Source organism: Vanacampus margaritifer, chromosome 14 (genome assembly GCF_051991255.1).
Source record: "Vanacampus margaritifer isolate UIUO_Vmar chromosome 14, RoL_Vmar_1.0, whole genome shotgun sequence".
In the NCBI taxonomy this organism is placed as follows: domain Eukaryota; kingdom Metazoa; phylum Chordata; class Actinopteri; order Syngnathiformes; family Syngnathidae; genus Vanacampus; species Vanacampus margaritifer.
The window spans coordinates 14,027,628-14,054,382 of NC_135445.1; the positions used below are offsets into that span (position 1 = coordinate 14,027,628).

Sequence of the window (26,755 nt, forward strand, 5' to 3'; positions counted from 1 at the left end):
TGTCCCCATTAGCCAAAAAAAAAAGGATGGTAAAAAATTCCATGGTAATAACTGAAGGAACTAGTTGTGTTGTTACTTATTTTGTTCCTTAACCCTTTTCACAAAAGTCCACAAATAACACTTCACAGAGTCTTCTGATTAGCACAACGGCTGTTTGGGCACATGAGGAGACTTGTGATCATGACAGTTGATTTATTTCCAGTGAAACAGAGCATGTTTACTGGATTGCTGAAGATAATGATAATGGATCATTATTAATGTTCCAGGACTTGACTCTAATGTGATTGCTCAACAATGTTTTATTCCCTCTCTCAAAAAACAACAAAAACAATGTTTTGTTCTGGGGAGCTTCACGTCTTGCCTTGTTGCGGTACTTTTCCCTAATAGGCCTTTTTATTTAATTTTTTTTATCCAGTTTCACTTGATGTAAATTGTAACAGTAGCTGTTATTACTACTTTGATAGATGCATCCCCAATCTGCAGCTGATTAAATAATCACCTCTGACCACTCTTTGACCAAATCGCAGTATGTACCTCATACACAATGATAAAGCTTTGCAAAAAGTCAAGACCGAAAATCTGTGTTCCGCTCACATTGCAGTCGATGCATATGAACACATTCAGTGTTGCTGGAAGTGTTCTGTCGACTTTGTCTTGGATTGCTGATCCCCTCCACCCTTGTAGCATGTCCCACAGGGGCCATGTCAGTGTTAGGAGTTTCCCCAGTGCAAAGGCGTTATGTCATGCACTCCGGGCTGTGTTGCAGTACTCATATAACCCACACACAAAATGCCAAGAAAAGCCCCCAGAACAAGAGGTGTTAGGGAGCGGATGTGTCACTGCTTATATCATTCAACAGAAGTGGGGGGAGGGTTAAGTCTTCAGAGCCCCCAGTCCAAATTGAAACTGTACTTTTGTCACGCTAAAACTCACACGAACCTTAAAATATCAACTTGCTATTTTAGTGTGTATGAGGTAAAATGAGGATTTTGAATTTCAGCTTAGGGCTTCCTGTGTATAGTTTTCATCTCTTGCACTTTTGTGTTTTCTCCTCTTTTCATTCCTAAAACACGTATGTTAGGTTCATGTCTCACTTAGCCTCCAAATTGTCCATATGTGTTCAGGGACAAATGGTTGATTTTAATTGGCTGGCAATCAGCTGTGATAGGCCCCAGTTCATCCATTACCTAATGGTGCTCAAGCGCTTTCAGTGTTTGTGTATGTACTGTGTGCATGCTTTACTGCTTATTTTTTCAGATGACTTTGCAATTTTTCAGTACTGGAGCTTGCTTGAAAACCACATATAGTGTTTAATGGGCCTCTGCTCAAAGTAAGACCCAAGTGTATGTAAACTTTGCAGAACATCAGTATCTCGGCAAGTATGCCCTTACAAACAATGTGTCCTTCATATTTTTTTTGCCTATCAACACATTGGTTCTTCCTTGTGCTGCATTCATTTATTTTAAATCAAATTTAATCTGTTTTGCAAAAAACTCGTAGACTTTTACATTACATAGATTCAAGTACTTTTCTAAAGAATGGCATTCATGGGCTTCAAAAAATGGACACCATTTTGTAAATTTGTTAAAAAAAAAAATAGGGTTCATTCATTCATTCATTCATTCATTTTCCAAACCCCTTATCCGCAGTAGGGTCACGGGTGTTCTGGAACCTTTCCCATCTGTCTTAGGGCGAGAGTAGGGTCACGGGTGTGCTGGAACCTTTCCCATCTGTCTTAGGGCGAGAGTAGGGTCACGGGTGTGCTGGAACCTTTCCCATCTGTCTTAGGGCGAGAGGCAGGGTACACTCTGAACTGGTCACCAGCCAATCACAAGGGCCTAGTCCTGTATCAAAGGAATGCATTGACTTTTGACTTCACTAGTTATAGAACAGAAGTTATTTTGTGCACAGCACTGTTTTGTTAGGATGCTACTTTCTTTGGCCTACAGGCTCCTTCCTGTAAAACATCTCATTTTTGTTTATCAGTAAATAACAGCCTGCAAAAGTCTTTGATATCCAAAGAACAAAAATCTTTTGTAGATATTTGAGAGTGGACTTCAAACTCCGCCTTTAGGAAATAGCAATGGCCTGCTGTCTAAAATAGGACTCGAGCTAGAATCCCGCTGCTGCAAAAATGTCTTATTTTTTTTTTTTAACAAAAAAGTTTAAATAAGAACAGTTTTTATGAATTAAAACAAATTGGGACCACCTTTAAGTTGTGACATCTTTGTCATCTGTTTCTGATTAATAAAAAAATGACATACATTAGTGGTTTCTGCTAACATTTGGGTAATTTGATAGCAGTAACTATTGCAAATGACTCAGTGATCTCTGGTTTAATGAGATAGTTAAGTAATATTGATCCAGTTTACAGTGGAGTTGGGGATTAAAACTCAATTTTGGTATTAAACAAGAATGAACCTGAGCCAGAAACGGAAAATTGAGTTTTGAAGGTGCTCGGTGTATTTGCATTACCTACTAAATTAGATTAGATTTAACACCGGAACCACACTTTTTTCCTCATATAAATATGAGATAATATAAATACTATCATCAATTAATTTAGTCCAAACATGAGTTAAAAGGCATGTTAACTCCGATATACCTTGCGAACAGTGCGACATAACACAAAAAGGTATCACAACTCAGCTGCTGAGTCGTTGCAGAACATTGTAACTGTCTGCTCCTTGTCCTCTCTGCAGGTGAGTAGGATTCTGTACAGCTTTGCCACGGCATTTCGGCGGTCAGCTAAGAAGGCAGCACTGGCGTCTCAGCAGCATGCTCCACTCACGCCAGACAGTGACTTGTTTACCTTCACTGTCAGCCTAGAAATCAAAGAGGATGATGGCAAAGGCACTTTCAGGTAGAATCATTGATGCATTATTGTCCTAGTAATCAGATATTGAATGATAATGTACACTTTATGGATAAAAGTGGGGAAAAAAACAACCTAAGCATGCATTCTCACAAACGACTTACAAACATTGGATAAAGTGCTGCTTTTTCAATGGAAACAATGTATTAGCAATGTTTAGCGTGATCGACTCCACAATTGTCTTCTACCAGTCTCCCTTTCTTGTTATACGGAAAACAATGTGAAAATAATTATGTTAATGAATATAATTACCAAGAATTAAAGATGCTTTTTTGAGAAATAGTTACTCGAGGCATCGGAAAACTTCTTAAATATAGCAACAAAGTCCCTAATTTTGCAACACTAGATGTGCCTTTATAAACAATCTGCACCATGTCCACAACCATGTAAGCAATGCCATGGAAGCTGCAAGAAGAAGAAGAAGAAAACAGTTAAAAGAAAAACAAAATGTCCTGATTAATTGCTCCAAGATATGATTCGTCAACAGTCAATTCCTGGGAGTCAACCTGAGTTTATTCAGTAGACAATGGATATTGTTAATGAGTCTGTTGTAGTGTTTTCATGCCAAGTCAAGTCAAGTCAAGTAGTGTTGGTAAATAGCATTAAGTACCACCGTTGAAGTCAAACACCCCGACTTTTTGTACTTTCAAATGAGGGCATGGAAAATAAGACATCTACGTAAATGTAAAACCTATTACATCCACTACTAAAAGTCAATTTATTTTCAATAACAAATAGTTCCCTCTTTTCCATGTTATTTGCTTTCTCGTTTGTGGTTATGCAATTAAGACCAGAAATAACAAAATATCCTTGATGCTCCGATTAAGAGAAAACGGAAGCTCCTCTGTTCTTATTTCTTCTATAACCTGTCCTCCTTGTGCATACAACTATAGATATTAAATGATGTTTACTTTCAGCCAGCAGATTTGAATTGCAAGCGAACAACATTGACACAAAGTACACACAGGCTGGATATTCAGCTGAGTGAATTAGTTTAGTAAGATTAGAAACAACAAAACACAACCATATTCTTTATTTTATAAATAATTATGAACTGTTTGCAATAGACATTCATGAAAATATGTTATAAAAAAACTGGTAGATGTTCTTGCATGTCTTTCATGCATTGGCTAGTCACACTGGCTATTATTGTGCAGTGAGGAATTTAGATTTGATCTTTTATTTATTTTCCCCAGTGCTGTAGCAAAAGACAAGGACAAGCAGAGCTTCAAACTGCGTGCCGGAATGGACAAAAAAATTGTCATCTACGTCCAGCAGACATCCAATAAGGAACTGGCCATTGAGCGGTAAAAGGGAACACACACGCACCTGCGCGCTGGCACGCACACATGCACACACACACACAGGAAAAACAAAAACAAAGCAAACCTTGTAGCACCAGTATGAACATTTTATTGTAAAGACAGAGATGGCACCATCTGTTTCTTTTCGATCTAGCTGTCTAAAATGTGACCAATCATTTAAAGCTAAAGCATCCCACCACTCACTAATGAACACTCACAAGTGTACATCGTGTGTTGGCCATGATTTCTAGTTTATGTGCTCGCACATAGTTTTAAGAGGGTAATAATAATGGACCCTTAATTTCCATTGTGTCCTAAATTTGTTCCTCGTGATGTGTTGTTATCTGTACCCATCAAACAACAAATGCCTTCATTGATTTCAGTGGACGTCAAATGTGCAAGGATTTTCGCAATTCTCGGGCCAGCCCCTGTTCCTGTTCCCCGCGAATAGTTTTAATATACATGACAAACGTTTTATTGTTGTTGTTTTTTAATAACCAAATTTTTAATAACTGCAAACTTCACCTCTCATATATACAGTATATTTATATATATTAAATGTGTGCCTCTTCTCCAGGTGTTTTGGTCTTCTGCTTAGCCCTGGCAAGAACGTCAAGAACAGTGACATGCACCTTCTAGACCTGGTGGGTTATTTGGGTGGACTTACGTATGTATCTTTATACAAATTCAATCATACTTTGGCTGGATTTTGAAATGAATTAAAATTGTACTTAATTAGAATAGAATAAAATAGAATACTTTGTCTGACACAAATGGTAACAGAAATTCTTCTTTGACCAGGTTCTCACATTCTTACATTCCTATTAAGACACATTTCACACAAAAACAGCCAAAACCACAATAAAAATGAAAAGAATTAAAACAAATGATTAATGCATGTTAAAAAGTGCTGTGTTATATTTTAAGGTGTTCAGAATGATAAAAGCAGAGGGAATAAAATATTTTTGTAGATATTTAGTAAAATTTGATTAATGGTCTACTGACACAAGACTGAGGGGATGTAGCGATAGCGGCGATATCGCAATATTTGAATTGCCACAATACCGTGGTTGTCATATTGTGATATGAAAAGCAGCGCATCTCTGTCAAAAAACATCATTTTCACCGACTTCAGCCGAACACAGCATTGTGAACTACATAAACTGATAATTTGTGCCACTTTTTTTTATTTTTTTAACAATGTCATGAGATTTTACATAGTATTTTGAGCTTTACTAAGTTATTATAATGGATATTATGTTGTAATATTGATGTAATGAGATTTTATATCGATTAAAATATCTATAGTATTAATAGTAACTCTCCACATTTTATTTCAACAAATACTGGTACATGTCACCTCCTCAATAAATACCTCACTGCTAATATATGCTTGGTATTCGCTGCAAAATACAGTCTACACTGTAAATAAACATAATATATAACATAAATAATATAATTACGGACGGAACTTCTTGCTTAAAAAAAACTTTAAAATTATATTTTTTCAACTCATTTATAGATGACAAAAAAATAATGCACATCATTTGTCAAGTGTTTGAATATTTCTGCATTTCACTATAAGTGTAGTTATTTATGTGTGGGCATTAGCTAATTTCCTCCCAACTTGTGCCCCTTTAGGAGTCAATGGGAAAAAGCTCTGACGGGAAGTCTTACATCATCACAGGAAGTTGGAACCCCTGCACGCCCCAGTTCCAGGCTGTGAACGAGGAAACTCCCAAAGGTAACAAACACAAGCTACTGTATTATTATTAAAAAAAAAACAAACAAACAAAAAAACTAACTCATTAGTTCCTTTTGTTGCCTGTTTCACACTTAATAAGAATTTGGCATACATTTTAGGCAAAATCTCTCACATAATGTACATTCATTCATTTTCTAGTGCATCCAATAAGCCCCCCCACCCCACCACCACACACGCACACACACACACACACACACACACACACACACACACACACACACACACACACACACATATTTATCCTTATTCAAAAATGGAATCACTTCATTTTTTTGATGATGACAACATTAGAGCTTCATGGCAAAGGCTGTGAATACTTACAGTATGTATTTGTGTGATGCTTTAGGTTTTACAAAATTTGCAAAGATCTAAAAAAATAAATAAGGGAGGAAAATAAATCTGTTATCAAACAACCCTGTAACATAAGGTAACAGTCAGTGTGATTGTACACAAGACAAGAGCTGCACTATTTCCATTCTACAGACAAGGTACAATTTCCAAACATAATTAAGCTCAGGCTTAATTATGTTTGGAACTATTTGCTCTAGAGTCCAAACTATGGATTTCTGAAGTTTTTCATTGACAAAGTTTCTACTGCTAGGGCTCTTTCGCGTCTTTTTATGATGATTTTTTTCTCACCTGCACGACCATTGACGATCTCCAACTATCATGACACTGAAACACTCACTTCCTTTCTTGGACGATGAACAGTCAATGTTGCTCATTTATTGGTGTTGGCTTATTGGTTATGAATGATAAAATGTGTTTTCTTCCTTTTCTAGATAAATTAATGTACATGACAACAGCGGTGGACCTCGTCATTACCGAAGTAGAAGAGCCGGTGCGTTTCCTTCTGGAGACAAGGGTGCGAGTGTGCTCCCCAAACGATCGTCTCTTCTGGCCCTTCAGCAAGCGCAGCCACACTGAAATCTTCTACCTGAAATTGCGACAGGTATGTATGCTTACGTCGTGCACTTGCGGTTTTATACAAACAAATGAAGGTCAAGCTTGAATTCATACTAATACAAAGCGAAAGTATTACTGTTATCAGTCTTCCCTGTTATTTTTTCCCCACTGCATTTTTCCCAGATGGAACGCAAGGAACGGAAGAGTCCCTCCTCAGACATACTTTACGAGGTGGTGAGTTTGGAAAGTGAGACAGAGAGAGAGAAACGGAAGACCACAGCCAGTCCTGGTATCCTTCCTGGTGGGCCTGGTTCTCTGGTCACTTCTCCACCTGAGGATGACGAAGAGGAAGGTAATTTGTTTTTTGTCTGTTTCTCAGCATTTTTGTGACCTTATAAACATCTTAATGCATTGAATCAAGAATCAAATCTTGTTTTCAGCGTAATTTATGTTATAGATTTTTTTAATTAATCGACTCATTAATTGATAATAAATAAATTAATAATAATAATAATAAATAAATCCAGATCGATTGCGTCCTAGTTTCCACACATAAAAACGAATGCAGAAGAAGTCGTTTGGATTAAAGGTGATACACCTTTCAACAGCCAGAGTAGTCAGTTTTAACTTGATTAAAACCTTGTGATGTGAATTACCATGCACTAAATGACTGGGAACCTACACAGACATCTCACTGAATAGTGTGTACACTCAGATATTTATCGTTGTTCTTTTAGAGTTTTCTGGCACCGGTCAAGAATAACTATTATACACTACTTAAGCAGCAAATAAAAAGTCTCCCGCTGAGGGCTGCATCGGGTATAAAAGTGTTGTTCACCCAAGGGCTTTTGGCAGGTCGCACGCAGTTTTGGAGAACTCCTTGTACTGTACTTAATGTGTCAGCAAGTGTGTGATTGTGTTATTTTAGGACATGTTCACACACGTACAGTATGTGGATATTCTGCCTGAGCTGACGGTGTTTTGAAAGAGGTCCGAATGCGACCGATAAAGAAATAATGGGTTCATGGAGCGCGGAGTTTTGTTTTTTTTGTCTCAAAGAAGCGGCGGCTCAGATTTAGGAGCTTAACTTAATAGGAACGGACATAAGTGACGATTTTCATCCCAAGATGTGAGTGTAAAAGTGGTTGAAAAGGTAAACAATGTTAAATGTTGAATCATGTTATAAGTAGAGTAAAAGTGTTGTTCCTTCACTTGTTAGATAATTAACAGTAAAAGAATATTAAGGACTTTTCATAGCTAAGGAAATCTACTTTTTAAATGATGCTAAACTTTTGTGTCGCTGGCGTCGGGCCAAAACCTGTACCTCCAAAATCGTCACAGGAGACCCCAAAAACGGTATGTTTGGTCAACCATTAACATGGCATCATCATAGAGAGAAATACATTTTCAACACTTAAGATTGGTCAACAATTCATGTGGACTGACCAAGAGTATAGATTTTGGGAAAAAAATATAACATTTTCCAAATTGGGACTTATGAGGTTTTGACCCGATGATATTATATTCAAAATCCTTGGTGGTGAATATTAGTAGGCTATCTGAAGATGACGGAGATAATTGTGTCAGTTTAAGAAGCAGATTAAAGTGGCCAAAATTTCATAACTCACATTTTGTAAAATTGGAATTGAAGTACAAGGTGCGCTGAGAGGGTAAGCGCAGTGCGCAAATGGTCACATGCGCAGCTTTAGAGTGCACATTGGTCACAGGTATCAATTATAGGTCACCTGGAGACAAACATTCACACTCTCATTTACACCTACGAGCAATTTAGTTTTAATTTATCCTAATGAACATGTTATTTTGAACGTGGGAGAAAGTCTTGAGTACTTGTCCTAAGACCATTCAACCAGGGATAGAACGTGGGCTCCACATCAAATGATCGAGCTAAGATTCCAATCTGAAATCACTGACTGTGCATGCATGACTCAACCCTAACCCATCATTAATTCAGATAGGTAACTGTGTGACGGCAATGCACTGCCGCCGTCAGCCATGAAAATCAACTGTTTTCCTTGTTGTTGTTATTCATTCTCCATCTCACAGGCAACCAACAGGGAAACTGTGGAGCATCCTTTTGCTAAAGGTTGCTGTATTATGAAACACATCATACAATGGCTGTTTTGTAGTCGAGAAAACACATTTTTGCAACCTCTAGGGTGAAACATGTCCCGCTCTTGGCCATTTTCTCAAATTCTAAGAAGGCAGACAAATGCATTGTTAAATACAGTGGAACAGCTGATGTTCGATGGATAATACGTTGCTTGCCTGGCAGGGGAGTCGCTTTACCACTTAATACACATCTGAGCTTTTTCTGCAAATTCTGTTCTTTTATTATTTACTTATTGCAATAAATTAGATTATGATAGAAAAGTTGATGAATTACAGGAGTTCTCATTCAACAATGTAATTTAAAAACTCAAAAGATTCATTGAGCACAGACATGTGATAGTTTTTTTTTAGCTGTAAGATAGAACCATCAAATTTTTAAATGAAATGAATTCATGAAGTATTTCACTTCAAGTCTCAAGATTTGCCGAAAGTGTCATGACATCCTTTTTTGTCATGGAGATTTCAGCACGATTTGACTATAAAGATATACTACTGGCTGTCAATAGCTGTTGAGTCATTAAAAGTAAATTGTTTGTGTAACAAGTCCGTGTTCTTGTGTCTAGACAATGATGAGCCATTACTCAGTGGTTCTGGTGATGTTTCCAAAGAGTGTGCTGAGAAGATCCTGGAGACCTGGGGAGATTTGTTATCCAAGTGGTAAGGCTTCTATTGCATGTGTGTCTTTAACGCTTGCATGATTTCCTTTTATTTATTTATTTGAGGGAACAAAATAAGAAGCTAATTGGGGTAGCTTTCCTATCCCACTATTGTTTTTTTTGTGTGTTTTTTTTTTAAATCAAAAATCATGTGATGGGAAAATAAAATAGGAAATGTGGTGTCTTTAATTAGCTGCTCGTTAAAGCTGACACAGAAAACCTGCAGCTGTTGAATGAAAACGTGTGTTTTGGGGAGCTCAAGGAGGACAAAATGTAATTGTTGCACTGTTTAAGTCATCTGACCTAAGGCCAGATGACTTAAATGGTCCGTCATACTATTGAACCGTGAATGATGGTCATCATGGTGAATACAGATGTTTCCATACACACAGCTTTGGCTCTTCTTTCCTCTCATCTGTTTCACCCTGGACATTAAAATGCCAGGTATTACATAATGTGACACATTGTTAATGTAAAATGACATTACAAATGGAAATGTATATATATTGAGCAACAAAATCCAAATATTTTTAATTTTACATTTTCGAGTAGGATCTGCTATAAAGCCATGGATAAAACTGCACTTGCTCTGTGTACAGTGGAAACAAGAATTTGAAGCACCCTTGTGAAGTGCCAGGTTTTATTATGTAAAAACAAATCTGGCTAAGTTAAAAACAATGTAAAATAATAATAAAAAAAAACAACAGCTGTACAATCCAGAAATAAAAAAAAATTAAAAACCAGAAGCGAGGTACAAAAACACCTTGCACTGCGAATGACAAGAGCATTGGCTTGTCAATACATTAGACAACAATGTTAACTAGAATTACAATTGCAAGCAACTACAGTGTGAAGTAACATCCGAGACTCACTGAGACTCACTGACCATGGCTGTTTGTGACGAATTCAGTCGCCACTGGCAATGTTGTTGCCACACATCTAATTATCTGAATGCGTTAAACTGACAGTATTTTGTGAGTTGTCTGAAGGCACAGGCGAATAAATGCCTTCTCTACAGATTCTTCCAGCTCATTAAAACATAGATCCATCACTAATATGTTTATGTGGTAGTAAAGTTATAATTAAAGTAAATATTTGTAAGAACAGATCAAGGCTGTAAATATAAAACAAATAAAACGTGAAATATGGCAATAACTGAACGTGCATTTTTGTCATGACGTATTTGTTAAGCTTCTGTGCAAAGTAGTTCATTGGGCAACATTTATACCCTCAGAACATTATATGCCAATAGTGTTGTAAACAGTGTTGTGCATAAATTGGTGGTAATTCAGATATTCGCTCAAATGTGCATGGGAATTAAAAAATCAAATCAAAATTTGCTGATTCAGACCAAATTGTGTAACATCACCGGAACCAGTGTTTTCCTAATTCGGTAACTGGTAATACGAGTGTGCTTTTTGACAGTTTGACATAATGTGGGAACGCCATTTGACACGTCTTAAAACAGATGCGATTGTTTAGAAAAAGCAAGCAAACTGCGTACATTTTAGGCAAGTCGTCAGCATAGATATTAATGCATAGAACCTTGTTGCCGTGTTGAATAGGGAGTCCTGCAATGGTATCTGTGTTAAAGCCCAGATTATAAAATGACATGTGACTTGTACCATAGCTACATTTCTGACATTTGTAACAAACCACTTTGCGTCAAAATTGATAAAGAATTCAATGAGTTCTAATGAACTTATTGGAGCCAAACACGCGTCTTGCCCAATTGCTAACAAATCTATGGTCTCCGCAGCTAGCTAGTGTGCAGGCTAGCCCAGCCAGCATTCAGAATTTGTTGTTTACTGTAAGGGCACTAATTACTAGGCTTTTACAACACCAAGGTGAGCAATAACCGACCCAGATTATACCTTTGACCATAATGCAACGTGAAATTGTACTTAAGGTAAGCTATTTGAAACTTAGAAGAGCAACTTTTCCATAGTTAGAACTTAAAACAATGCGGCAATAAATATAATAATATTAATAATAATAATAAAATAATTGAATATCGGTCCGTGTAAAACACTTTGGACAGGTATGGTTTGGATAAAGTGCTACATAAGTCTTCTCCATTTACGGTACTATGTAGGTCAAATTTTATTTATTTTCCGGGAAATGCGTATATTTTTTTCTCGGAAATACGTCATAGTCATATTATATTAAGTTGTTCACCGACGTCGGCACAATAAGCGAATATGGATTCTAGGAACGAATCCAGCCCCAAGTTGTAAACTAAAATGTTTCTTTGCATTTAAGCTGTGTTGCAAAAACATGCAAATTAACATTGATAATAATTTGTGTCATTCGTAAATCTTTTAGCTAAATATTGAACCTTTGCAAGTTTACATTGATAGTACACAACAGCTTGAATCAAGTTAATATGACGACAGTGTATCTGCTCTAAACAATGGAAGCTGCCTAGTACCATATGTGTTGTATAAGGCAAATTTAACATTCTTTTAAGTTACCTATTGTAATAAATCAGGGAAATCTGGTTGGCTCATCCTTATTACTGACGACTGCTTTTCCACCTCCTTTCCCAGGCATATGAATCTGTCCGTGCGTCCCAGGCAGCTCCCGGCTCTAGTGCGGAGTGGTGTTCCAGAGGCGCTTCGTGGGGAGGTGTGGCAGCTCCTGTCTGGTTGCCACAACAATGACCACCAGGTGGAGGAGTACCGCACACTTATCACAAAGGTAAGTTTAAATAAGTCTTGATTATGCATTAATAATCAATCAGTACATGATCAACTGATGTGTGTCCTTAAACTTGATGAACTTATAGAAGTCCTGAATCTTGTTTTTAGACTTAATGGCACATTTTGAGCACAAAAAGGCAGAGGTGGGCAGGATAGCTAATAATTGAATTCAAGAACGCGTTCTCTTACATAAGAATAATATGACTCATACAAAAGAAAACAGTTGCTCTCCAAATAATTATTAAGTATTACTTAAATAATCAGTGAAACAAACTACTCAAGTACCGAGTGATTGGTGAGTAACTTGATTTTTTTTTTTTAATTAGCATGAGAAAAACAATATAAAAGATATAGGAATTTGCAAATGTCGCTCAACATTGTAACTTTAACTAAAACAATAATATAAATGTAAAAAAAAAAAAGAAGCAAATTCAGCAGCAACAAACAATGGTCTTAAATAATTTCCTTTTTTTCTTATTTTATTTGTATTTTTTTTACTCTTGTTAAACACACAGTACAATAGTCTCACCAGACAAGCAGCGATTATTTATATACGGTAAAAAAAACCTGCAAATTCTCAAGAATAACAAACACTCCAAAAATATTATACCCCACCAAAACCACCCTTAAACGCAGGTATTTCTCTGTACTAATATAACAGGATAGATTAGGATGTTTTGTGTCCAGACAAAGCATTTTTATTGTGAGAAGAGAAGTTCTCTTAGCTTGTTTGAAGCCTCTTGTGTCACGTCAGCAGAAGAAGGGTTTGAAAAAAGTGCCCGGATCCACGCATAGCCCCTCTAAAGATCATCCAGTGTTGTAAAAATGGCTTTGTGGAGAAAAAACTTGCTTTGGGTGGAGTTTGCATGTTCTCCCCGTGCTTGCGTGGGTTTTCTCCGGGTACTCCGGTTTCCTCCCACATTCCAAAAACATGCATGGCAGGTTGATTGGACACTCCAAATTGTCCATGGGTGTGATTGTGAGTATGATTGTTCGTCTCTGTGTGCCCTGCAATTAACTGGCAACCAGTTCAGGGTGTACCCCGCCTACTGCCTGAAGCCAGCTGGGATAGGCTCCAGCAACCCCCGCGACCCTTGTGAGGACAAGCGGTAAAGAAAATGGATGGACGGATGGATGGAAACAGCCATATTTCTTGCTGTCGGAGGCACTTTTTTTCTCCATCAAGTATCACATGTTTGTTTCTAGTATTTTTTTTAAATAACAAAAAAAGTAATCTTGACAATAATAAAGAAGAAAGAAAACATCATAGTGGTCTTTTTTGCCATCTGTAAAGACAACATAGATTTCTGCCATGCTTTATGTAAAGCAGTCACTTAAAAAACTTTTGTATTCCGCCGGTGCGACAATACACAATCAAGTGATTGCGTGTCTCTGTTTGATTGGTGAAATGGAGTCACACTACATTTGTGGTTATTTTTGGATTGGTGAAAGAGTTATCTTATAGGAGTCTTTCTCACAAACAACAAAACAAATATCGGTAGATTGCACAACCACTAATAAATATATGATGCAAATACAAGTAGCACAGTGTAATGGATTTCTTCTTAACACAAATATCTCTCAAAGTAAAATTAACTCTTTGACTGCCAGACGTTTTCAGAAAAGGGATGCCGTGGGTGCCAGCCGATTTAAGCATTTTTGACTGATCTTTCAAGGTCCACAGAAAATTATGTGTTTGGACTATGGAAACACACATACTACCAAATGAAAGATTGGACTCTCATCTTTCATCAGGAAAAAAAAGTTGGTTTCTACCTTATTCCGTTTTTCAGTAATCAACAATAGAAAATGGTTAGTTTCACCTCTGTTTTGAAAAAAAAACGTCTTTTAACGTCTTTGGCACTCCTTCATAGGATTTTACTAAACGTTATTTAACGTTTTTGGCAGTCAAAGAGTTAAAACTACTCTTTGACGTGTACAATTTATCCCAAAAATGATGTTCCATTGCTACCCACCGCCACCTTTAGGACATGTGAATGGATAACTACATTTTATTGTATCATTTTAAATTTCAGAGGGTTGACAGCTGTTTGCGCGCTCACTATTGTTTTCAGACGCTTTTGAACTAATGTTACCAGGGCCTTTGAGTTCTTGGCACATGGTTTCCTGGAACAAAAAGTGCCTATGGCCCATTGGTGTGTTGCATGTACTCAGCAGCTCGAGGACCACAGAACATTTATATAAATCAGTCTGATGTCACACAGAAGTAACTGCACTGCATTGACATGTAGAGAAAAAAAGGGGCATACAAAAGAGGAAGATAATAGAATTTTACACTTTAAATAAATGCAGCAAGTAGTCGTCCAACCAGAAATGTCGTTCACTGCTGCATCAAAGAAAAAAAGGCTCCTGGGTCTCTGGAGAGTTGTAACGGTGGCCCGACAAAAATCCCAGGACTTTTATTTTGGGAATAGTTCCCAGAGTACAAACATGCAATCTTTTCCAAAAGTTCCCAGTTCCGCAGTAAAGCAGTGTAAAAGCCCTTAATTGGACATTTTTACGTTGTACTACGACATGTATGACTACTCCCCCAAAAAAGCAACAACCACAAAAAAATGCAATTGTCAACAACAGTTTTTAAACAGTTTTAGCCTTGGTTTTGCACTTTTACTGTTTACTCTACAATATCCATCCATACATTTTCCAAACCGCTTATTCCTCATGTTTAGAAAATATAAGTAATTGCTTTTTCCCTTTTAATGTGTCATGGGTTTGTATGCTTGTTCAGACATTGCAAGTACAGTAGTTATTTTTCATACGTGTGGTTGAGTGTAAGTACCAGAAGTGACTCAGCCCTCTTGTATTTGAGTGGACCCCACCACCACCCACCCCACAATATGCCACTGCTGGTCTGAGTTCTCTGCTGCAACTCTGTACATTGCTTACATAAAGACAACATCCCCGGGGGCTCAATGCTAGTTCCCAGGTGGTGAAAAGATGTTGGTCTTGCCTTTTTCCTCCACTCCCCCCGTTCTTCCGTTCTTGCTGCTTGACCACTCTGCCCCCCTCCCTGTCCAAATATTTTCTTTTCCTGTCTATCTCTTTAGTTTCGCACAGTTCCTGTGCAACAACAGTCTATGTAGATCCATTTCTGTTAACTTAAATGCTATGAATGGAATGTTAGCTTTCACTCACAATACCATAACAATGATGTGCAAAGCTACTGATTTGATAGCCACTGGACAGAAAGTTGGAATGGATTTTTAAAGCATTCCAGGATTGGAAAACACGTGCAGCTTGTCCAGCAGACACTTCTCGATTTATTTAGTCTACTCAAAGCTAGTCTGGTTAAGAGACTTTCAGGAATAGTATATAAAGTATGTTCAGTAATAGTGAAACCTTTAAAGTTGAATGCCTAGGAGGTCATACAATTGCGAAATCAACAGAAATGTTTCGGTAAATTGGCTGGGATAAGCTCCACCTCACCCTCAACCCTAACAAGGGGAAGAAAATGAATAAAAAATGAATGAGCGAGAGTGGTCGCATTAAGCGTCAGTCTTTGAATTATTATTATTTTTTAGCCTTTTGCTACTTCATTACACCAGACGTGACAAATTAAACTGACTCCTAAGAGTCACATTGGTATTTTTGCTTTTTGCAGTAGACAATGGTTAACTATCTTACACTAAAAACGATCAATTAAAAAAAAAAGCTGGTTGTATGATACATATCTGCCGCTCAACTCGCCTTTGTGATACAAATAACAATCAAATTAATATAATAAATGTTTGATGTTTTTAATATTACTAACATTTCCAGTTAAATAAACAAAGGCTGTATGTTGGCAACAGTTTTGTTCCTGGATCAGATTTGTATTATTTCCTAAGGGGAAATTTTGTTCACCCTTGGATATGTGCATCGTAATTATTGTATTGTATATTTCTTTAATTAACCAAAAAACAGAAAGAATAGATCAAGATGTTGTGTGATTAAACTCAAATAGAAAAGTATTTTTATATTCATTTTTTTTCTATTAACATTCACTCCTATCGTAACTCATTATAATTTGCCTATCTTCTCATGTACTAATTATTTAATTATTAGGCTCCATTTATATATTTTTTCAATTTGTGCATACCATAGTAATGTGCCAGCTTCTAATTAGTTTTGTGCTCTTGTGCACGCTGTTATCAGCCCGTTGTGTGTGCATCCCCCTTTGTGCTGCATGCACATTGTGTCCTAGCTAGCAGCCTCTTTGATCCCTTGACCTGGTCTCATCATGTCTGAACATGCTGTTCGTGGGCATTTCTGATGAGGCCATTGAAAACGTGAACACAATTAGAAATGTAACCTTTTCTTCCCCTAATACAACCCTAACACAAGACCCGCTGCTACAGAGAACTGAAAGTACCAGATTACATTTGAATGCTGACTAATTAACATTCCAGCCAGCAGCCAAAAAAAAGATATTGTAGCCATGGGCCATATTTATTCTTTATTATTTCCATAAATTAAAGCAGGCAGGAGCTATTGACTGACAGAACAACTATGTGTGATTTTGGCCAACTAGCCCAGTGGAACTTTGTGATTGTTTTAAAGTGACAAGAGAACAGAAATAGAAAGGCAACACCTATTTGATGTGTGAAGAAGCTAACATATGGGTTGACAGAACTGACTCATCATCACATAAGTCACACTTAAAAAAACAACAACAACAATGTTGCAGAGTGACAGTGTCCTGCATTCACTTTTTGGTGTGTTGGCTGTGCTAAGGAGACACAAAAAAACTTAAGGGAGAGAAAATGGCCCACTGAAGCTAACTCTAATGCATCTGTTTTTGTTGGCATTTCTATTCATTTATTCTTAAAACTTCAGTGGCTTGTGTCACCCATATGGTATTGTCTCGTAAAGGGCTAAGGGTACCAACCAGTGGAAATATGAAGTAGAGCCTTGTCAAGTTGAGTAAGTAGGCTACCGTGCATTGGAGACTGGGCAGTAGTTTCACCTAAAATTTTCTCAAGACATGTCATGTTTTGAAATAAAATTTAAAAAAATATATGTTTTTGGGTATTATACACTTATGTTTCGTGAATGTCATCTTTTCAAGGCAAGTGAGTTTGTGTAGAAAAACCTGTGAACCCTAACTTCAACTATATCAATGGGATGAACTCAAATGGGGACATGGATCTGCAGTTTCACTCAAGCTCAATGTGTTCTGATACTTTTGTCCACATATAGCATGATTGTTACAGCACTTTCAGCAAAACAAAAAGGCCATTGTGACAGTCAACCAGGGCTTGTATTATTGCCATGTGTTAGTCACGGGAACGCTCTTTCCAAGAGGTAGCCAAGGTTTGTTGAAAACACAAGTTAGATGTTCAAAGAACTGAGGGCCTTTTGTGAAAGACAAAAAGTGCATGATATCAACCGCATGGTGTGCTTGCATGTCAAACTTTATACCGATTAGAAAGTTCAAATGTACAATCTTGTAGTCAGCTGGTTTCTTCTAAAAGCTACGTATGCCAATACAACCAGTACTTGGTGTATCTTTCACATTGTGATGTTCTTAATTGCAGTGCAGTAATACAGTGGAGCCTTGACATACGTTTAATTCATTCCGGGACCATACTTGAACCTGTGTACTGCCACTGCAGGGAAAACAACGTGAATTGATGGTGCATGGATGTTTTGAATTGTGAAGTGATGGTTTGTATCTAAAAATAAATAAATAATAAGAATTATACTTGTAAGGCAAAGCGCTGTTGTGATTAGTAGGGAGCGTGTGTCATGCGCTCGCTTCTGTGGAGCCAAACTCCAACGCAGACCTGCAGTTGTGTCTCGTGGACCTGCATGCCAACAAACGCTCCCATGACCCATGAAAATAGGAGTGGCTTGTTAAAGAGAAACAAGCATGGGGCCCCCCATTAATTACAACAACTACATTCAGCGTAGTGGTGAGTTGCATTGTTGATTTTTACAGTTTTTGTTTCCATTTTGGTCTATTGTGCCCAACAAAGCATGGTGGGTAGTTTGAACTAGCATTGAGATCTTGCGCAGTGCATAAAGTTGAGGTCTACTTTGTTTTCAGCTCAGCAAACAAATGTCAGGATGTCATGCTCCCCTCCTCTTTATCATTGCGGCTGCACCTTATTATTATTGCCATTTTGTTCCTAGTATCTTGGACTTCTTCCTCACCTTCCTCTCTTCTTTGATGAGCTCTATTCCCTTGCCTCTCGCTGCTATCTTTTATCCAATTCCTCCCCATCCAACCCTTTCCTCCTTACTGTCATTTATTTTTAGCTCCTCGTGCGATGGGCAGAGGGGGTGCGTGAACGCAAAGGAGTGTGTCTGGATTTTCCGGGTGGGGTGGAGAGAGAAAGGTGCAGGCTGGCGTGTGTTTGCGTGTGTTTGGGTCTCGATCACGCGACAGCAAATTGCTCTGCACGAGACAAACTCTGCAGCCTTGACAAAGTCATTAAATGAGGATGTGGATCATCTAGCATTTGGCTATTAATATCCGACGAGTCTTCTAATTTTAGTGTAGGATCCTGTGTAATTAGATGTAATCATAACAGCCCATATCCTCGTAAGTTGTAGCACTGGTTCATTAGAGTGATGAGGGCCGATCACGACTAAGTTGTTTAAGAAGATGCGATCCAAAATCTCAAAACGAAGGCCTGACCAGTTCTTTAGAGTTTATAATGAACAACTGTCTGCTAGGAGGGAGATTAAGATGTCAGGTTGGCCTGTGCCGACTCACTATAGCTGACGCTTTCAAAATACTGTAGTCTCATGCAGCATCTGCAAATCTGTTAGCCCGAAAGGAATTTATGTGAGCATACATACACACACGGTGTTTTACCATTTAATACACATCCCTTCCTGTAGAACTTAATGTCAGATTTATTTCATAGTCTTGTCATTTGATTCTATATCTATTGAAAATATTTATAGCACGCGCCACATTTGGAAAGTTAATTGTTTATATGGTTCTATTATATTTGACTGAATACCCCCCCCCACACACACACACACACACAAAAGACAGCCGTCAATAACATTACTCAACTGCATGTTTTTCCACATAGCATTGTTGGCATCTGTAATCTTGTATTGCTACATTGATATCACATTGTGGCTGTATTCACTACCTGCCAAATAGTGTTAGGTGTACCTGATAGATGGACTGAGTGTTCAGTGATTTAGCAGGCAGCAGATTGTTTTCAGAATATTGAAGTCCTTTTGTCTGAACTTGATGAACTCCTACCTGAATTATTTTGTCTTCTCCCCAACTGCCTCAACAACACATGACAAGTCACTGGTGAGGAATTATCTTTCGCACTATTTTTTTCTGGTGCTAATTAACACAATCAGAGGCTGTGAAATGTAATTATTTGTGCTACACTTTCATGACCTACAGAATTCTTTTTCTGGTTGCTGTGCATTTTTGTACATTTGGGTAACAAGCATTATCACAGTAGTTTGTGCGGCAGGTTGAGGAATAGCACACCATGAAAAAGACGGCATACAAATTCAATTTAGGTTTATGTTCAGGGAATGTTAATCCTTTCTCTATTGGATTATTGTTTCCCACCAGTAGATCCAATTCTTATTTTCCATGGTTCCAAGCATGCAGAGCGAATGGATACCATATTGGTAACTAATGCTGGTTGGTCATTGGGAGAGAGTATTTGTCATTGCGCATCATTATATAATTTGGGGATACACAGCAACTAATGACTCAAATAAACACACTTGCCCCTCAATACACGATGATTGATGCTTTTTCATGGGCAAACCATGCAGTATGAGGTGCAATTTGCAGTACCTGGGCAGCCGTGGCACCATGCATGTACCGAATGGATGGTGTAAACCACTCACTGTAGATGAGAAATTTTGTCATTGTGGCGTCATTGGTTCTTATTGTATTATTATTTTTTGGTTCATTTTAAATGCCTGGTATAATTAAAGATACATTTGTTTGGACAGATATACAGTGATCTCTGGACTACAAGGCGCTACTTTTCTTTCTTTCTTATCCATCAGATCACAATGGGGCACATTATAAAAGAAGCACAAGAGCGTCAGGCAGAGCAAACCAAACCAAGTGAGCCCAAATACAGTAGGAGAGACAGAAGGAGAGCGAGACAATTTGCGCCCTCATTATGGAAAAGAAAGTAGCGGGAACCCGGTGCGGTAACATTAAAACACCTGCGCTTTACAGTCAGGTGCGGCTTATATGTGTAACAAACTCGAGTATTCCCCAAATTTAGCTAGCGCAGCTTATAATCAGGTGCACCTCGTAGTCCAGAAATTACTGTAATAGTGACAACAAAAATTCTGATCTCATAAGAGCCAATTGATGGTTTTCTTGGTAATAATCAAAAACAGTGCTTTTAAGTAGGGCTGTCAAAATTTGTGTATTAATTTTGAGTTAATTTATAGTTCCTTTAACACCACACATTTTTTTAACGCGCGATTAATGACAGCCCCTTACTTGGAATTGAAACTGGAAGTATTCCATTCGCAACACAGCAGACACGTAAATATTAATACGTATATCTGTGGAGACTGGGGTCAAGTTGTATTTTATCATTTTTAAAATGTGCAGAACTTCACCAGTTCATGTTAAAGATTAGATAGTATATGTATTTCTAGTTTTTCTTTAGAAATTCAAGTGTCAAGACAACATTGTGTATTATTTCATTGAAAACAGGAGAACACTCAAATACAATAACAAACGGATCAACACTGAAGTAGTGTGTATTTTCTGTTTTTCATAGCAGCACAAAACACTGTGTATTTATAATAATCACAGGAATGTTTACTGTAAATTTCACTTATGACTCCGTCCGTCAGTGTTTCAACTGAAACTTGTTTATTTAAGATCAGGGATTTGAGCAAACATGCATTTCAAAGACAATGTCGCACGCAATGGGTAAACACTAAACACTCCTTGTTTATTATGCGTATTTAATTTTTTGCAATAATAATCTGACTGTGTGCATGAGTGCACAGTGGCAGAAGAAAAATGGTTGGATGGGGGGGTCGGAGAAGGTGTGGGATGGAGGCAGCCGCATGTCTCTACTCTCGATGATTGGCTTGAGCCACATCGAAGGGAGGGACTTCTGCCGCTGTTTCTTCAGCGAGCAAGAGAGAGAGAGAGCTACGGTGGGAGGGAGACTGAGAGTAAGGAAGAGAAAGAGACTGTTATTAAAGGAAGATAAACCATCATCAAGAGGAGGCAGAGGGGTTCTTCCAGCATCGGTATGCCTGCCTACCTCATTTCCACTTCAGACATTGCTGCTGCTGCCCCTCATAGATGTTACAGCTGAGGTACGGAGATTTGTTTATTTGTCTGTGTGTGTGTTCAGGCATTTTTAACATCTATCACATCTTATACTGCTTTCCTTTCAGCAGTTGGCCGTGATACTGTGGCAAAGGACTAGACGGAAACTTGGGGGGGAAAGAGCCGGCACACACGTAAGTGTGGTGGAATTACTGTAAAGAAGAGGCAAGAAACGAGTCAGGAATCAGGAAAAGCTGGACTAAGCATCGTTCATGACTGCTATGTTTTTTCAGCATGTTACACAGTGATATATTTTCACTGGAAGCTGTGTTTGTGATGAGGTGGATTACAATAATATAAGAAGGACTCCTCATTCTGTCCCTTCGGCAGGGGATGTTGGAGGCATCCCTGGCTTTTCAAGCATAAACCAGACTGGATTTTTCTTCTTCTGCAAAGACACATTTTTTTGCCTTGTGCTCAGGACAAGTGTTAATTTGCACAATCAGAGGGCTTCATCACCATTCCATCCCTCTTGGAACTGAAATGAAGTGGCAAAATAACTACGGAATTGAAATATGGAGCATTTGGTCTAGACTGAAACTGTGCAGTTAGTTTCACAGCCAGGAAACTACCTGTAAAAATAGTCCTTGGATTGACCTTACCCTTGAAGGGCCCCACGAGACGTCGTCCTGCCCGAGATGATGAATTCCTTCCTGGATCCACTGAACCAAAGTTCTGCTGACCTGTCGAACTTCTCTGCTCCTTTTTGTCTGCTTGAAATTAGTTACTCCAAAATCATCACCACCTGCCTGCTTGAAGTCTCCATTATCCTTCTCCTCACTGTTCTGATCATTTCCGGCAACTTGGTGGTGATTTTTGTTTTTCACTGCGCCCCTTTGCTAAGCCAGCACACCACCAGTGCTTTCATCCAGACGATGGCGTATGCTGATTTGCTTGTAGGTGTCAGCTGCCTTTTCCCCTCCTTGTCCTTACTTCATTACCTCCAAGGACTTGACCCCAAACTCACCTGCCAGGTGTTTGGATACATGGTGTCCGTTTTGAAGTCCGTCTCAATGGTATCATTAGCATGCGTGAGCGTGGATCGCTACATTGCCATCACACAACCCCTGACCTACGCAGCCCTGGTAACACCATGTCGAGTGCGGTGCTGCATCGTTCTGATATGGTTGTACTCGGCATTGGTGTTTCTGCCATCATTCCTTGGCTGGGGGAAGCCCGGTTATCATGGCGATGTGGTGGAGTGGTGTGCTGTCAAGTGGAAGACCCAGCCAGCCTTCACAACCTTCATTGTCGTGCTTCTCTATGCCCCCGCCGCTCTCACCGTCTGCTTCACTTACGCCAACATCTTCAGGATCTGCCGGCAGCACACAAGGGAGATCAGCGAGCGTCACGCACGTTACCGACCCCAACCGCACCAAGACCCAGGTTTGACATCTGGATCTCTGGTCAAGGACAATGGTGAGCTAGACCAAAGGCATTCGCCCGTCTTATTAAAACCTCAGAAACACCAGCATCAACCATCGCATTATCAACAACCATCTTCAACATACCCGGACAAACGGTATGCCATGGTACTTTTTCGTATTACCAGCGTTTTCTACATCCTCTGGTTGCCCTACATCCTTTACTTTCTGTTGGAGAGCGGTGGGATCTACCACCACCCTGCAGCGTCTTTCCTCACCACTTGGCTAGCCATCAGCAACAGCTTCTGTAACTGTCTCATCTACAGCCTCTCCAACTCAGCCTTCAGGAAGGGCCTCAAGCGTCTCTGCTCCTACTGTTTACAGCGCAGTGGCAGCGGCTTCAGCGTAAGGAAACCCAAAAAGGCGTTCATTGGTTCAATTGAACAGGGATGTGCTGGGACAGGGTACGGGTCAGGCCATGGAGACGCAGGAATTGGCACATGTCATGTGTAGCGCCTGCATCGGGGACAGCCTTGTGCCAACGTTGGCACTCAGAAACTCTTCTGCAAGTTGAAATGTTTCCACTAAGTGATGGAAAGAGGCGGCTTTGTGCCACCACTGTTTCCGTCACATTTGGAGGTTACACAGATGTCCTCTCTGCTCACGCCACAGCTGGCAGTGGGAAGAGTCTGGAGTGAAGCACTGAAGGATAAACTGTCCGAAATTGCCCTACAAGGTGTCATTCATTCTTGGGAGGGACAGTCTGCGAAAGATGGATGGGATTTTAGAGGAGACGGGATGCTTCGTCAAGTGTTCTGTTTGGAAATGTATCTAACTTATTTTGCAAAGGCGACACAATGCAAGGACTGAATATTATCATGAAGGAAAGTGAGCTGAACTGTTAATATGATGTACTTTGAGGTATTCTTGCTGTACATTGCATTTATTAAAATCAATGAATGATATGTCTGATTGTGCTTAGTCAGTGAAAAGCAAACAAACAATTTAGAGGTAGAGCGTACATCTTTTATAATTTTTTCTATTAGTTAGCACAGGATATTCAATCTTGATGAAAATTCAATGATGTTAATAAATGAACGAGAGGCTTTGACTGTTAGCCAAACTGCTGTTTTTTCAACTCCTTTATCTTTGTTGTTCCATGTAATGCAGTTGTCACCCCAATTTTCTCTGATGTCTGTTAGAAACTAAGTGTAAACCATCAAGCAAAACCAAGAGAGTCAATGTTTTCACACTTAACTGTACGCTGATAACTGGTACATTTTATAATTTGGTACATCTTTTGCCTGGGGACAGTGGTCTGATGACACGCTGTGTGTTTTGTGGTAGCTGAAACTTCACGTCCCTAATGTGAAGCACTGCCTTGTTCCGTTGAGTGCAGTGGTTGTTAGGTGCAGTATCGTGATCACAGTAATGTACCTGTGCATTTGCACAAAACCATTGAGCATCGCAGGAAAAGACACAAAAACAAAACAAAGGGGCCGTTCTCTCTGGTTACAAAGTTCTTCTGAAAGCAGAGTGACCCCTGAGACTTCCATGTGTCTGTGTGCATGCACGTATTGTATATTCTCGTCATCTCTTCAGCTGTACTTTTTGGAGCTTACTGGAATTTCACATTCAGCAAGCTGAATAGATCTATTGTATTACTGTGGAAATAGACAACATAGCTTTATATGCAGTACCTTATGTTATATACCAAAGAAAGTTAGCAGTTTTTTTAAAATAATTTAGTATCCAGTATGGGGGTTAATATTTGAGGGGGTTCTGCACTTTTGGTGCAGATTGTCAAGACTGTGAAGCGCACCTTGAAGTAATTCATTGTTGCCTTGAAATACAAATTGAAGTGGGAATGTGTTATTACCCTTACATTTACAGAGGGCTTTGTTTTGTAGACATGGGACTGTTAGACCGAATAGACATGGGCTGTCAATTTTACGTGTGTGCAGCTCATAAAGCTTTCATTCAGTGAAGTGTAACTGCTAAGTGAGCGTTTGTACAGTTTGGGTATACCAGAACGTGACCAGTGGCTGAACAAGACTGTTAAAGCCAGGGTGCTAACGCGGTTATCACCTTCCATTGCTCGACTTACTCCCACTCGAAGATATTTTAAGTGTTTTTGTGGGTGTAGTTTTGTAATTATGATGCACAATCATGATAAATTCACGTCTTGTCTTACAAAATGCCGTCATTTGTGAATCAGTGCCAAATATGATAATCGTTCACGTTACTCGTTACTACGTTCTGTTGTCACCTCATTGTCAGTGTAAAGAAATGGCATAATGAATGTGTGTCTATTCCATTGTGAAGACTTAAATGAGGCGAAACATAACTGCAATTGTATTTATTATGAAAGTGCATCTTTCCCTTGGCTTTATCGAGGTGAACCTACTGTAAAATGATTTTTATGCTTGAAAAGAACAGATTGTAATCTACGGAAGTGATCAGATTTTTGTTTTTGTTTTTAAGGCAATTCAATGTCATATGACGGGTGTTGCTGCTGCCAACAATTTTATGTGCACTACTTTCTGAATTGTTTGTTGGTCAGGGAGCAAGTGGAGTCATTATTTTATTAATGAATTTTCAGTCTGTACATACAGCATGGCTCCTTGTAAATAAAAGACTTTTGAGAGATACTATAGTTAAATTATTAAGTTAGACAAAATCCATTCAAACTAAATACCATTGGTCATACTTAAGAAGAGGTTGTACATTCTTAATCAATGACTGCGCTTTAACACACGTTGCAGAGCTGGAGACAGACATTTCCTTATCTGTCTTTCAATCTGTATTGGGTTTTTTGTGTCTTTATTTTAGGATCTAAATAGGACACACCACTACGGAGCTAATTGTACACTCATGACCCAGCTTTTGTGAGCATCTGACTTTTCAGTCTTGAAAATGTACTTTGAGATAGAGCCCACTCTTAACAATGTAAGTCACAGTCATATGCAGAATGAGTTTTGCAAATTGAATTCGTAGACTGAGAATTTGAAATAAATCCATCAAATGTGCTTATTTTTACTGTCACTTTGTAATGAGACCCTGTGGCCAATACCAGAAAACTTTATGATCTGTTGGTGGCAAACCTATATGTACTGTATATTGTATTGTAACTTTGTACATGTTGTGCATCTGTACTGAGAAAATAAATGTAATTTTATCTCTGTGTACTATTGACATATTTGTGTACCTTTTCTAATCACAGTATATGTTCAAAACAGACACGATGCACTCTACAGTACATCTTATGATACAATTTTTACAACACACTGTAACAAATGTGGTCAATAGAATTCTTTTGTAAGATCTAAAAGAAAAGTAATAGATTTCAGTTGCTCAGGACTTCATCATTTGCTAAATTGCAAACGTGCCAGTTTAGAGTGTTGCAGAGAAAATACTAACATGATGTAAATGGACTGTAACGCACCAGCACCAGAATGCAGAGCGCTGAGTGTGCATTGTGGTAATGAGGCAGCACATGTTTAAGTGGATGACTGAATGATGGTGGGATTGATGCTATAAGAGAGTGGAGGAAGTTGATTTGGCAGTTTACATTGTCTTTGGTGGTGCTATTATGGTCTACCCGTCTCTTGTCTTTTAACCTGATTGTGTCTGCGATGATGTCTCTGTTGCTTGTTGGAGTTGAAGCAGCTGCACAGTAGTAGAAGTGGCACAAAAACTAGAGTGTGAAGAATATGATTAAGATTTAATGATTGGGTATGTAA

General features: G+C 38.6%; 2 protein-coding genes across 4 annotated transcripts in view; both read left to right on the forward strand.

Annotated features, from left to right (window-relative positions):
• Positions 1-26,755, forward strand: part of rabgap1 (RAB GTPase activating protein 1) — a 67,402-nt gene that overhangs the window by 12,534 nt on the left and 28,113 nt on the right. For both annotated transcript variants that reach the window (XM_077542744.1, XM_077542745.1), the window contains 8 exons: positions 2,703-2,863; positions 4,072-4,182; positions 4,757-4,823; positions 5,821-5,923; positions 6,727-6,896; positions 7,034-7,202; positions 9,544-9,637; positions 12,186-12,336. In XM_077542744.1, the coding sequence (XP_077398870.1) occupies positions 2,703-2,863; positions 4,072-4,182; positions 4,757-4,823; positions 5,821-5,923; positions 6,727-6,896; positions 7,034-7,202; positions 9,544-9,637; positions 12,186-12,336 (1,026 nt within the window). The remainder of the gene's footprint in view (positions 1-2,702; positions 2,864-4,071; positions 4,183-4,756; positions 4,824-5,820; positions 5,924-6,726; positions 6,897-7,033; positions 7,203-9,543; positions 9,638-12,185; positions 12,337-26,755) is intronic.
• Positions 17,253-26,207, forward strand: LOC144034298 (putative G-protein coupled receptor 21). Of its 2 annotated transcripts, none has more exons than XM_077543018.1 (2): positions 17,253-21,635; positions 21,717-26,207. In XM_077543018.1, exon 2 carries the CDS (start codon positions 22,287-22,289, stop codon positions 23,523-23,525), a length of 1,239 nt encoding a protein of 412 aa, XP_077399144.1. In that variant the 5' UTR covers positions 17,253-21,635; positions 21,717-22,286; the 3' UTR covers positions 23,526-26,207. The 2 variants fall into 2 exon arrangements, with proteins under 2 accessions (XP_077399144.1, XP_077399145.1); XM_077543019.1 differs by having other exon boundaries at positions 21,720-26,207.